Source organism: Halictus rubicundus, chromosome 16, assembly GCF_050948215.1.
Source record: "Halictus rubicundus isolate RS-2024b chromosome 16, iyHalRubi1_principal, whole genome shotgun sequence".
NCBI classification, from domain to species: domain Eukaryota; kingdom Metazoa; phylum Arthropoda; class Insecta; order Hymenoptera; family Halictidae; genus Halictus; species Halictus rubicundus.
Genome location: NC_135164.1, coordinates 8,241,964 through 8,257,172, shown reverse-complemented (window position 1 = coordinate 8,257,172; position 15,209 = coordinate 8,241,964). Strand labels below are relative to the sequence as shown.

The 15,209-nt window shown below is 40.1% G+C and overlaps 1 protein-coding gene across 1 annotated transcript in view; it reads left to right on the top strand.

The window, feature by feature from the left end:
• LOC143361935 (thrombospondin type-1 domain-containing protein 4) overlaps positions 1-15,209 on the top strand; it is a 37,458-nt gene that overhangs the window by 18,404 nt on the left and 3,845 nt on the right. The window contains exons 3-8 of the mRNA XM_076801653.1: positions 10,122-10,269; positions 13,893-14,059; positions 14,181-14,277; positions 14,372-14,420; positions 14,513-14,637; positions 14,781-14,904. Of these exons, the coding sequence (XP_076657768.1) occupies positions 10,122-10,269; positions 13,893-14,059; positions 14,181-14,277; positions 14,372-14,420; positions 14,513-14,637; positions 14,781-14,904 (710 nt within the window). The remainder of the gene's footprint in view (positions 1-10,121; positions 10,270-13,892; positions 14,060-14,180; positions 14,278-14,371; positions 14,421-14,512; positions 14,638-14,780; positions 14,905-15,209) is intronic.

Here is a 15,209-nt window from a genome sequence, read left to right as displayed (position 1 = left end):
AATGACCCAGTCGCCGCCAACATGCGTGAAACGCACGATCGAGTTACAGCGAACGTTCCGAGAATCGTTTCACGGTTTCGCGGGAATGCCATCCTTTTTTCACGCCTGGCAACCTGTTTTCCGGATATAATTGACTGTCCGCGGTAAGACCGGATTCCGTGGCATCGAATTCGAAATGCTTTTTCTCGGTGGTCCGACATAGTGAAGCGCGTCCAACTCGCGTCTCTCGTCGACGTCGACGTCGTCGGTCTGTCTGTCTGTTTCGTCGCTACATTCTGACGAATATACAGGCATTCGTGACCAAATTTATAACTCCGGAACTAATGCATTTCCAACCTAAGACCTCTACTATTTGTATACCACCATTGATCGTCAAGCCATCAATTTCAAATTTTTCTCACAATTATCGACATTACAAAAATGCCTCCGTCGAAAATTATTGAATAAAGTTCGTTCCGCCACATGATACAAAATTTGCGGAAAATCTAAAAATTCTTGTCACTTTTATAAAGCAACACCGGTCGTTCGAACGGTAGCATTAGTGTTAGGATATTAATATGAGTATTGGGGGAAGGAAAATTGCGAAAAATCTAAATAAATTTATTCTTGTCACTTTTATAAAGCAACACCGGTCGTTCGAACGGTAGCATTAGTGTTAGGATATTAATATGAGTATTGGGGGAAGGAAAATTGCGAAAAATCTAAATAAATTTATTCTTGTCACTTTTATAAAGCAACAGCAGTCGTTCGCACGGTAGCATTAGTGTCAGAATATTAAAATGAGTATCGAGCGATGGAAAATTGCGAAAAATCTAAATAAATTCATTTTTGTCACTTTTATAGAGCAACACCGGTCATTCGCACGGTAGCATTAGTGTCAGAATATTAAAATGAGTATTGGGGGAAAGAAAATTGCGAAAAATCTAAATAAATTCATTCTTGTCACTTTTATAAAGCAACACCAGTCGTTCGCACGGTAGGATTAGTGTCAGAATATTAAAATGATTATTGGGGGATGGAAAAAATGAAATTTCTCGCGTCTAAAGTGAATGGTCGATACCCAAAGTGTTCAAACTGCTCTAATGTGTTAAAAGTGTAATGACAGTTCCCACTAGAAGTTACAGTGCATGTTACTCTTTACGAATCTGTAAAAGTCTGTCCAAAAGTATTGGAAAAATCACCAACCGACTTGATCTTGTGAAAAATAGTACCGAAATAAAATTCTCCGCCGATATAAGCAACGTAACTTCGTTCAGAAAGAATTTTTCCATAAACTGAAAAAGAGCAATGGTCGTTGGCATGTCCAGCTGTTTTCATCGGTCGTTCCACCGTGCATCGGCACGCTTCGCGATGCGCCAAGATGAGAATGGGATGAGTAGCGAAAGCAGAACCGATAGTCCGCGAATAAGCACGGTCACGTACACCGTCATCGCGAGTCATGACGTCGTTGATGTTCAAGCCGCGGGACGTTCGGTGGCAAACTAATCTCGAAACGTGGAAAATTGAAATTCGTTGGAACGTTGCGTTAACGGGTGGGTTAGTGTTCGCGAGCGAGGAATGGTCGAAAAGTAAATTGCACTCGTTTAAGCAACGGCAATCAATGTTACAGAGGTATGCACGTCTTTGGAACGAAGGTGACTAACGGGCGATGACCTTTTTCTTTCGAATCGCTCGCTTCCACAGATGGTGGTTCGCTAAAAAAATTTCTCTTGCGAAACACTTTGAATACTCATCTTTCTTTCAGTGGGAAAAGACACATTTGTGGTTCTGGCATCTCTGAGCGTCACAGTAACGCACATTCATGATCAAACTCGGAGTCAAGTAACTGCAGTTATGCAACGTGCCAGAATTCCCTGTCTTGGCTTAATGCTAGAAACTAGATATTCGATATATCACTTTAAAGTGAACATTTTTGTCTTTGCTGAAGTGGACGCTTGAACGATAATGCAGTACAAAATTCTTCATGGAAAGAAAGGAATTTTTCAACAACATTTACTGTAGCTAGAGTGAATTTAGTCCTAAACTCATTCACGGTTTGCACTAATTCTTGAAAACTGGGTGTAAATTCTGAAGAGAATTTATGAACCATTGAACAGCTTATTCTGAAGAACAGATCTGTGAATACACTGGCTATTTTATTGGGAGAGGAACGCAGTGTTTTAAGTGAGCTAGTAAAGTAGCTAAAATAGGGTAAATACTCTATCAGCATAACTTCACGTGTACTTCATTATGTTTGCATTGAAAACATTGCAAAATTTGTTGTACCCTCGCCGCGAGTGTTCTACGGAATTTTTTACTTTCAACCATTTGTACGACTCCACTGCGTGACAATACCAATCCAATGACAAAATATTTTCTTTTCAATTATTGTTTTTCGAAACCGAAATTCGGTCCCGAATTTTTCCGCGCGTATCGAGAAACGATTATATCCAGCTTTGTCATTGGAATAAATGCAAGAAAGTAGAGTCTGGTCGTCCGGCATCGAATACAGACAAATAAGTCAGATTTGCGTGTCACTCTAAGAACGCGACACCGGCGCAGCCATAAGGCGTCGGCGTCGCGGAGATCCTTCCGATAACACGAATCGAGTTCGACGTTTATTCGTGTTGCGTTATTTTCGTGGTCACTAGAGCCGTTTAATCCTCGATGTCAAGAATTCGGAGCGCAGCCAATCGGCGTTCCTTATTGGACCGGGATGATTCATTCGGCCCTTCCGAAGCCGATTATTAATTAGCCGCTTATCTTAACGACTTCGCGCAACTTTCGTTCCTTTTTCTTTCCTCCCATAATGTTCTCGCTACGAAAACTGGCTTAGCGCGAAGGGAATGATATAAATCACCGCGGACACCTCGGAACTCGAACGCTCATGTTGCGCGGGTGATCCTGAATCCTGACCGTAACAGGGAACTTACAAGGGAATAGTAAAAGACACCGGAGGAGTTGATACGATTTCTTATCTCTGGATTATTTATCCCATTTAATTGCTCGTTTAATGGCCTATTAAATGGTACATCTTCTGTTCTGGTGGGTTTTTAATTTTATAACTTACGATTATTGAGATTGTAAAGATTCATTTTTAGGGAATTTATTCTTCTTGCTATTTTTATAGTGTAATGTAGAATAGTCATTCTTAGTGCTGCATAGGTCCTACAGGGTTAAACATATTTGGAAAAATTGACAAGCACTGACAAAAATACTTATCTCGGATTTCGAAACTCGTTCATTGCATTTTCAAGCATGAAGATTTGTAATTTCCTCCTGGATTTAAGGATCAGAGAGATTGAAAGAATCAAAATTAATACAATATTTTCAACCTTTCGATGCAGATTTTTGTTTTACCTGAATACTTGAAGCAAATAATCGCAGAGACTTCGATCAAGTGTTACAATTACAATGAAAATTATACGTAGTGGCAATACTTTTGTTCCTCAGCGGTCCGTGCATGCACCTGCATGCGTCACGCGGATAACCAAATTTCCAAGCGCTGTATTTCCGGGGGCTCGCGATGTTACCTCATTCGGTCACGGGATTCCGCGCGATACGTTTGTTATCAATGGCCCCAGTGTATTATCCAGGCCGTCCGGGAGGCGGTTTCCACTGGAATCACCTACACACGCGGCCCGAAAACTGAACACGCACATAGGCGAGCAGGTTGTTTTATCACAGTGTAAACACCTGACGCGCGTTCGCGCGGTCCCACTTGTAAACGTACCCGGTAGAATTATAACTCGGTTATTACAAGTTAACACGCGCGACATAATTTAATGCGGTTTAACGCCTCCACAGATTTATACATCGGGGCGCACGGTTGTACTGTATTTTTGTACAAAAAGATCACAGAACTTTGCCTGTCACGCCAAATAATTATAACAATTTGTATGCCAACAATTCTTCTTACAGACCACCGTCATTTCATGTTTCATTTAACGAAATTCGTTGTCGAAGAAATTTTTGCTGAATTTCTATTTCTCTGGAAACTGTTTACCGATCATTGAATCATTTTCCTGTACAGAAAATGTTACAATTGTATAACTATAATGTAATTGCAGTGCTAAAATGTATAAATACCCACAGGTACTCTGTCTAGACTGTATGATTATTGCTTGTCCCTTGCTTCTATTGACATCTATATCGTTATGTCCCTGATGACGAAAATAATATGTAAATAATGATACAGAAATGTTGTGCACATTATTCTAGGATTCCAAGACACGGTGTCCTTAGTAATAAATAATATCTTGAAGACAAATGATCCGCGGCTGTCTAGAGCATGGTTTATGATTTCATAGCACCGAATTAGCGAGCATGCAATGGCCGCGACGATCCACACGATTATCTATGCTAAGTCGCAATCTCTCTTTTTATGTGGTACGTTTTCGTATAAATCATTTTTACACGCGTCTCTAACACGTTGTGGTTGCCTTTACAGGATTTTTCAATATATATGGTTTATTTTAAAGTGGTCGCATTAACAGCTAGGCCATTAGCGACCACATCGATTACAATTGAATATGAAAAAGAAGGTTACAATTAATATTTACATTGTGGTGGGTTACAGCAAAAAAAAAAAATTATAACATTTTATATATATCAATCGATTTAAAAAACAAAAGGACGTTTCCAATATTGTTCTCGTTTAAACTTGTCATGAGGTCATTTTCGATGGAAAAGTTCAGCAATTACCGCGCGTTTTATTTATTCGTGGACAACTTTTAACACATTCTCCACCGTGAAGAAAGGACTCGTGCTTCGAGTGTTCAACAATTATTTTCGATCTATAAATACCATAAAACTCTCATGCTCACACGAGTTATCCAGATACGATGAATTTCAGTTGAACCGCCGATTGGTCTACAGGGTGTCCCGAAAATGTTGTACTTTCTCGGAGGGTGTGATCCTTGAATTGATTTGAAGTAACTTTTAGGAGTTGTTAACGAAAAACACTGGCCAATCAGAGCGCGGCTACAGCAGACGGATGGAGGCTCGGCGACCATACCCGCGCTCTGATTGGTCCTCGTGTTTCGTTAATAACTCGTTGAAAGAGTCGCGGAGAATATTTCCGCAAAGGAAAAAGTTAAGCTTTCAAGGAAGCACAACGTTTCTGGGCCACCCTGTATAGTCTAGAAATTGCCGTACGGCAGACTACTAATAAAACACGACTGACCGGTGACGCCGCCAGGCGCCACGGAATTCTCGAAGAAACTATATAAGTGGTTAGAACCAGGGGTTACACCGCGTTACATTTATTTGCATGTAGAAACCGGAGAAAATTGCGCTATCAATGGCAACCCCCCGAGCAAAATTATTGTCCGTAGCTGTTCCGTACCGAATCGTTGCGTAATTAAGAGATTCCATAAATTTCTTTGTAATTATAATGCCGCGGGGACGCATCTAAATCACCGTCACCGTCATTAATATAAATCCTAGATAACCATCGATGCAAGATAATGTTAACGTCCGGTACCCCATCGATACGATACCGTCGACCCTCGTCGTTAATATCGATCGATCGATCGATCGATAAAACGCGAAGAGGAGGGCAGGGGTGGGGGAAGGGGGACCTGTTTCACGTCGTTTGACATTATCGAACAGTAATCGAGACCCGCGGCTCTGAGTCCTCATTGTTCCCCTCGGGTACCGATGTATAAATTCGCTCATGCGATATTCATACAATTAACATCGATCGCGCGAGCAACGAGCAACTTGACATTCATCCGGGGTTAATCCAATCAGAGTGAGGAGAGTCACTTTGGGCGCGGCTTTTATGTGCGCGTTACTGATTAGCTTTTACTGAAAAAAAGAAGTGTCGCGCAGCGGAACAGCGCCGCGTTCAGCTCTGGCAACTATCAAGGACAATTGCGGACGGTGATCAGAGACATTGCTGTTTCCTGTGGATTGTTGCAGAGGACGCGTCTTAATACCTTTGCGTTCGAACAACGGCGAGATTGCATTCGTTCCGATTTCTATTGTTCTTGTAATATGCACTCCAATGGAGAAGTTCTTCCAACGATTTCTCATGAAAACATTCTTGTAATTTCGATAATTGCGAGAGAAAAGATTAAGAGCAAGTTAGGTTCGCCAGTCCAGTGTCAATCGACTTGAGAACACACAGAAGTCGCCGTGTCCATTGTCAATAAATTTTACAATGAATATTGTAAACTATTTGCTTGCCCTTACATATTGATAACAGAAGAATTTGATTTCGACTGAAAAGAAAGGAACGACCTGTTAGCACCTAACGGATTACCAATTATTCGATCAGAATGAAACCGTCTGTCGACAGAGTCGCGGTAACCTTGGTAAAGTAGAATACTTGTAGAGGCACGAAATAAATGTGTTGACGTCATGGTGTCGGCCGTGATGCATCCCCGAATTGCGAAACTACGTACGCAGCCGAAATAGAATAGAACATTCAAGAAAGCCATCAGTGATTAATCACCCAATCAAACGGTAGTAATAGATACGAAGTTCCAGATCCGACTTGAATCACCACCGAGGCACTCGCTGCTACATAGCCATGTGGTCTTCCCTATAATTTATACTCGTCTTTCGCGTCCTATATACCGATTCCACGCCCATGTTACGCTAACCCACGTAGCGTACCGCGCAATTTAACATACAATTCCTTATCGCCTTAAATCCTGTTCAACTTCATCAGCCCTGGAATCACAATGTTACAATATCCGTCGGGTTCTTTTTTTTTTTCCCCTTTCGCAACGTTATTTTCTAGCTGACCGTCTCGCGCGCCAATGCAAATCCAGCTTCTCCGATTTGCATAGCCACTAATCACAAAGTATCCTCTGCCAGGAGACAAAGAATCCTTTTCCAGGAAACGATTGCAATATCTTATTCTATTCCCGATTAAAATCGCATAAGGCCGCATGGGCGCGGACCACGAATGCTAATAACACCGTCATAGCAGGATGATTAATATCGAAACGGTATTTCATGCAAATTCCCGCGATGCAACGCGGATTGGTCCTTGACGGAAGCACGTACAATGGCTGACACATATATTCGTGGGCACGGTATTGGCCAGGATTCAGGATTTTTGTTATTGAAACTGTGCAACATTAACACATGTCGTCGAGTGCACTCCGGATATTTTTTATTCTTCGACACATAGAATAGAATAGAATTTATTGCGTTCGTCTGAGATCATTCTTCATTTATTTACTCACGCTGCACGGTGATCCAAATTCTATCATTTAGAGTAATGTTAGTTTGAGAAATATCCAGATAAACATAAATTGTACTACTTATAATGACTACTATTAACCCTTTGCACTCGAATGGTGACTCTAAAGCACCACTAGAAATTGCTGTGGCATTATTTCAAAGAAATTACAAAAAATATTACAAAATATTTCTCTCCCTGTCTCTCTATATAGTTCATAAGCATAGTTAGGTTATGTATAAGCTAGGTTAAGTCATAAATATAAGGTCTATTGTATATAAACTCTCTCTTTCTCGCTATATAGTATACAAGTCTAGTATAAGCTAGGTATAAGTATAAGTTAGGTTAAGTTAGGTTAAGATAGGTAAGGACTAAGTTAGAGTAAGCGAAGATGGAAAGACGGCGATAGAAGGAGATGATGTAAGGAAAAGAAATTGTAACCCTTAGGGGAGGTAAAATAAAAGTATATTACAAAATATTTGTTACATTACAAAATTTGTATTTAATAGCTTACTAAACATTTAAATATTATATGTGGAAATCGGATCAGTTTCGTACGAATAAAATGAGAATATTCCAAGACGGAAGAAAAATTTAGTTTTAGAATGTAAATTAGCATTTACCCTTGCACAATTCGAATAGCGAATGTAAGGCACCGCTGAAAATTGCTGCATCATTATTCAAAATATTTCGTATTTAATAAGTTACTGAACATTTCGTCCAAGCGAATTGCACCATTCTCGTATGTATTCATTTATTGTTCCCCTCAGGGTTACAATCCCATTACATCACATCTCCTTCAACTCGCAAAATCGCAGACCACTAAATACACAAACACAGAGAGAGAGAGAGAGAGAGAGAGAGAGAGAGAGAGAGAGAGCTACTGTCGCTTTTCAGTATAATAAGTACAATAAAATAATAAGAACGGGCATAAAAATATGTGATATTTTGATGTGACAAAATTTGATATTTTGATATATTGACATATATTGTTATTTTATATTTTTATGTCCGTTCACCATTCTCGTAAGTACAACACGAAAAAAAATTTATAGAAGGGAAATATTCCAGGTCGGAAGAAATGTTTCGTTTCGGAGTGAAAATAGCTCCCAGTGCTAAGGGTCAAATATTCTTTAATTTTTAAGACAAAGATCCTGAAAGTATGTCCGCAAATATAATGCATGTGTCAGCCACCGTAGAAATTCTTGAGATTCCTGGTCCGAGTGCTGTCAGTGGGCACGAGTGGTCCTCGATCGATGTATCGACGTCCGGTTCCTCGACTTCCGGTGCACTCGACAGCTGGCTCGATTCGAAGCTTCGAGGACGGAACGCAGCCGAGGCTGGAAGAGGTTTCGCGACGCGACGGGGCTAAATTTGCGCGGTCACAGCCATAATTTTCGCCGTGGTTTCGCGCGTCCAAACACGTGTCACGCGACACGTGTTGTGACTTACTAATTCGCGTCGCCGGCTCTCGGCTCGGATCTACTTGATTCAATAACGCTGCGGGCTGTTTGCTCAGACGCGGCTAAGCAGCCACGTGTGTAAACAACGCTTCTGTTTTGACTAATTATTCCCCGGACATCGGCGACTCTGAATGACCAGATGAATGGCGGCGTGAATGCGATTCGCGAATTTCCGTGCTACAAGAGCTGCGTCGACGCTCGGGGAAATTTTTCACTCGAGTTGCTTGCTTCCCGAACTTTTCCTTGCATTGTTTATGTATTTGCACGACTACTTGCACAAATGCTATTTGCTTCTCGGTAGTTTAGGTTTCAAGACATTATACGATGACGAATAAAATAGCCGAGTCGAACAGAAGTGTTTGGGTCAGTATAGTTGTTTACGGTGAAGGAGAATTACACTAAACATAGTTGCTTACAGTGATATAAAAATAAAACTATTTCACGGGACAAGTTTGTTCAGGAGTAATTGATGTTCACAGAAAATACTTTTAAACCTAAGATATTGGTTGAAAAATAGTGTGATCGATGTGTAGGAATAATGGATTGTTACTTTCATAGTTTTTCTAAAATGTTGTATAAGGAAGGTAGGTTTTCGGACTAATCAGTACCTACAGTGAGAAATGCATTCAATTTATGATTTATGCGACAACGAAATTGTCATGTTTCATCGGGAAAACAAAGGATTGCCACACTGTTGCGAGTGATTAGAGTGGTCACCTACTCAAATACGTATGACTGCATAAGGTGTCGGCCTCAATTGCTGGAAACCTGATCCCTTAACAATTTTAAGGCAAGCGCATTTCCTTTTCTGATACTGTTTCATCACTGTTCGAGGTGGGATTGCAAACAGAAATACGTTTCAAAGTGGGTTTCGCATTTGTTTATGATGTAGTATGTGTATTTTTTAGTTAATCGTACACTGAAAAGTGCCAACACTATTATTTCAGAATTCTTTTCTCTTTCAAACCCTTCCACGCATGCATAATCACACTTTTAAAATTTTATGTAACCTTCTTTCGATATCTTTGATAACAATTATTTACAGTACGATAACAGTAACTATGAATGTACTGTGTAGAGTCCTTACACTTATTTCAGAATTCATGTTCTCTACCTTCGAGATCCTTCGGTGCATGTAAACGATTACAAAATGTGATGCAGCTATCTTGCAACCTAAAATAATTATTTGCGATAATAGTAAAGGCTCAACTTTTTAAAAGACTGTAGCATTTGCTGAAAGGAGAAAGAAATCCATATTGGACGCATTCGCAGCAAGTGAGAATTTCCAAGTACTGAATAATTTATTAGCTGATAAAACGCCTGAACATAATCCTTTAATTACTGTACACGATGTAGACGTCGCAACGCATGTGAAAATCGCGGTCGAAAACAGCTCGGGAATTATGAAACTTGTCGTGGCCGGCAGAAAATTCAATAAATACATGAATAATGAATTAACGCCGTGCTAATTCTGGTTGCAGTGTTTCTCGGGTTATTGCGGTGGACACTTGATCGATGGGATTTTCACGGAACCGACCTTGGAGCTGGGTTACAATCTAGTGGCTACAGTTCCTCGAGGTGCTTTGGCTCTGAACGTGACACAATTGCGACACACGGAGAATTATTTGGGTAAGGGCGTGACAATTGTATATTTAGCGCCGTTGTATTTTTAGGCACGACAGAAAATGCAGTAGAACTTGCCGTATAGGAATACTGTCCGCTATTCAGACAATGCGCGGGACTGAAATTCTGGAAACATATTCGCGATAATATCGTGCGACACTTATGGTCGTACTTCTTGGAATCTCGTAACTCCATTGCGAGAATATTTCAGGACTCAATTCCACGTGTGCACGTATCGCCCGGTGTGATTAGTGTTATTTGGATTACTTCGATTACGAATTTAGCGCTTGCCACGCTGCACGCATCTGCGTGACACACTTTCCGGTTTAAGGTTAAACAAATTCAGGTTGCAACAACAATCTATAGTAGTAAATCTTCGTTTGAAAGTTTCGCAGTGGTCGGCGTAGTTGCTGCGACTTTGACGAATTTCCACGCGCCTCGGCTTGGCAGTTAACACGATTGTATTTAATACTAGTATCAGTGTCATTCTCAATTGATGAAAACTATTAAAAGAAGAAATACATTTTATTCCGCTCCTGTTTTGCACAGTTTCATGTAGAAAGTTTATATTCACGGTCTAGTTGTAACGTAATTAGCTTCGTTTAATGTCTTCGCAGTTTTCGGCTTAACTTTATCTCAAGGAACCATACATTCTTGACTGTTTTTATCCAACCCTGTAGATTTCGGCGAGGAAATGCTGAAAATCCAAGTTTCAATCTTAGGAGATCATTGGTTCCAAAGTTATACCATGTATCCGTCAACTCGTGCATGGTATCTAGTCACTACACGCCAACATGGCGGCACCCTTACCTGTCAAAAACGCTGAAAATCGCACTTTACACGCGCACAACTTTCGAACTAGTGGCGTCCTAGGATTGAAACTCGGATTTTCGGCATTTTCAATAATAAATCTACAAGATTTCATTAAAAAAAGTTACAAACTTCTGGTTTCCCGAGCTGCAGTTTAACCCGGTTTTGCGTTTCTCCTCTTCACTTTGCAGTCAATGCATAAAATGGACGAATGCAGGGAGACCCGCAGTCTAATAATTGCAATAGTCATTCATGGAACCTCCTCGAGCCGTAAATCGCCACATTGACCCTATTTTTTGTGTTTTAATTGAACTATCGAAGACTCAGCCGTACCTGAATGACATCATCATTGGACGAAGGTGACAGGGCAGAAAACACGCGAATTTATGGAATCATAAACACGTCGTTCGACAACAAAGGCGTGAAAGCGTCGGGGGATAATAAAGCGGAACACGAACGAGCGCATAACGAATGAAGAGAAATGGGATCAAACGAAGGTTGCCTGGCAATATTGAATCGGGCTGATACACACGGAGTCCTGTTCGAGCCGCGGCAAACTGATTCTAATGAACTGTGCCACCGAGCGAATCGCTCGCGACATGATTGTTCGCGATTCTAAGCAATCAGCCGCGTCGGTCTCGCGATCGCCCTTTATTATCAATCGAGAATCCGTAGGACGAACGAGTCCTTACTCCCATAATCCAATCTCCAGTTTGCGTGCCAAGTGGGACGTGGAGAGAGCTGTCCGTAGCAAATCCAGTGCAACAGCTGTTGATAGGCACGTCACACACTGTGTTGCGCTTCGAGAATCTGGTTTCTCGGATTTCTCGATAATTCCTGACGTGTGCCGGCTATGACACCGCCGATAAGGATCGAGATTTGTTTATTTAAACCTAACCAGGTTCTCGCTTGACAGATTTATACACTCGTCTTGATTTCATTGCGTACATTTGCAGTAAGCGATCAGATTATTACAGAACACCACCTCGGGATTACCACTAATTTGCAGGTTGATCAACGAAAATTTGCTGAACCGAGTTTGCTGTTCCATTAGTATTACTCGGTATCGGTCCACCATTTTCTTTTTCATCTTTCAGTCTTCTATCTTTAGTCTCGAATCTTTAAATGTATTACGGAATTCTGCAAATCTTGATACAAGTTTATATATATATATTTAAATTTGACATAATAGAAGTTTATTCTCACAATTAACGTGGAAAACAGAGTTCCAAACAACACATCTTAAAATACATACCGTCAAGTATGAATTTATTGCACAATCTGCAGACGTCTATGCTATATTCACATTTGTACAATACGAGTAAAAATGTATTATATTCTCCGTGTAGACAGCTGAGAAAGTGTGCAATAATTTGGTACAGAGACACGCGTGTTACAAACGCATGAAATTCCGCAGCCCAATTATCACGCCGGTTAGTTTCATTTTCCTGCACCTTGCGAAACTCAAAAAAGTGCTATTATGAATTGTATAGTGCGCCGTTTCCTGGAACGTATCTATCGCGGATCGCATAAATCGAACGGCCGTAAAATCCATGCCGACTCGCGCCCTTGTAAGAAGGGGGGTATAATTCTCGGCTAAACGATTGCGATCGGGATTTTTACGTCGGTCAATCGACGTGTCATAGATCGCTAGGAAGATTAAATGTTGTGCAGAACGTTCCCGAAGTGTGGCCATTCTTCGGATATGAAAGGGGCTGGGTAGGTGTGAAATAACGTGAAACTATCCGAAGGTTTTAGAATAGTGATCAATCTCGTCGGCGTTAATGGGAGTTCCCGACAACCGTTTCGCACGTCTATATTAAATTCATAACGGAATAGAAGGCTTTGTTGGCATTACCTCGAAGTTACGACGACGATTCGCATGGAAACGTCGGGTTTATGTCGGAAACTGAAACCTTCGGGTAAGCTGCATTAATAGAACATGTTTATGCTTTCTAAAGCCCACATAATCCATTGCGACGTTTTGAAAATAATAATTGAATGCTCACTAATTTTTCACCGGTCGATCTACTTGAAATTACTCGCAAAGCAATCGATAATTCGAAATAACGAACGTGTTAGTTATTTCACCGCACGAGATAAAGAGATTGCACATTTCCCTCCGAACGAATTTGCTCTCTAATGGCTGCTAATATCAATCTAATATCACTAATGTTTCGTTCGACTACGCCTGAAGAGAGATGAAAGACAACCAGCCGGTAATCGGCGCGCGCGTCATTTAACAAATGACGTGTCTATATTTCTAACGTATCATATCGCGTACACGACACCGACAGAGACAGCGATTCCCGTATTCGAGCTCCGTGAATGACTATACGTTTCATTACATGACTGATTATGCGATTTACTTCTCAACGCATGACGCGAGCGTGAAATAATTAACACCGGGGGGCGGCTGTTAGGTTTATCGATCGTGATCTCTCTAATAGTCACTAATGCACTCGTGAATGTGTTAATTCGTATCGCGAAATGTACTTTGTGAAATGTGGTTTCGTCACGTGTTGCGAGCATTGTTATTAGGTCGAACAATAACGGAAAATTATCAGCTTTTGTCGTTCATGCTTTAATCCTGATCAATTGGAGAGGAAAAGTGAAGGAGATCAACCAATAATGTTTATAAAGACTATAATGAAATCGATCAATTTCGAAACAGATGCTTAATACAATATTTCTCTACAAACTTAATAGTATTTTTACTATTATTATTACATTATCTGTAAATTTACTATTTTCCAGTATTGTTGCATTGCGACATGAAATGGACCTCTCGAAATTGACAGAAAATTTTACATTTTCAGCGATCAAATTGCAAAATGGTACCTATTTATTCAATGGGAATTACAACATTAACTTGTCCGGCAAATATCAAGCAGCTGGAACAACTTTTGTGTACCTCCGTCAAGGATCACAACATCTGGAAAGCTTCTCTGCTACTGGTCCATTGCAAGAGCCAATCGATGTTATGGTGAATATTCTAACATATTTAATACATTTTTTTGTACATAGCTTGCACTACAGTTTGCGGCCCATTCGTAACATATTTTATTCTATTGTATATAAAGTCTGTATATTACTGTTTCCATTAGGTTCTATACCAAGAACCAAATCCGGGTATAGTATATCGATACATCATCCCTGGAAATGGGAACGTCCCAACGAACACTCATTTTGGGCACAAAACAGGTATACATTGCAATATTAAATACAACAATTTTGTTTCAATACTAACAAGAAGTTTTCATTTTTCATAGAAGGAATAATTATTTATTACTTACAGTTTCTAGTAAAGCTGGGGAGCCAATCATACCGAATACCCTAAACAGGAGGTATTATATTTGCATTTATTGTTCGAATTCATAACATATATTTCTGGTCCTCAACTGAAGAAACATGTGCAATCGCTATCGTTATTTTTTAGAACAGAAAGTGGTTCTGCAGTGAACAATGGAACGCAATCACCATACTTTTCGAGACGATATAAAAAAAGAAAATTCGTTTGGAAGGCAGTCGGTTACACCGGGTGCAGCCAAACTTGTGGCGGAGGTATATAAAATATTAGCACCAACTATTTTCAAAAATGCTTTATCGAGGCTTCCGTTGAACTCGATCAGCATCGAGTCAGAATTTCGTTAACGCGAGAAAGGGTAGAATTATCTAATGTATCCTTCCTTTTTTCTAACATCAAGGTTTCCAAATGTTAAAATATGTGTGCATGAAGGAGCACACGCAAACAGTGGTGCCTGGGAAAAGATGTCACACAGAAAAGCCACGAGATGTTCAACGTTGCAATACCACACCTTGCCCGCCCAAGTAAGTGTAACGCACAAAATATTCACATTTGCGTTTAAAAACCAGCTTCATTTTTAGAAACTCAAAAACAATTTATAAGCTATTTAAAACAGTAAAAACATTTTGAATATTAATAATACTGTTCGATTACTCTTAGCTCATTCAAAATGTTTAACAATACTGTTCGATTACTCTTAGCTCATTTCAAATGTTTAACAATACTGTTCGATTACTCTTAGTTTATTTAAATTATTAACAAGATAAAAATTAATATCCGCGTAGCACCTGTATCTTGCAAAGAATGAAGACAGTATTTATCTTGCATA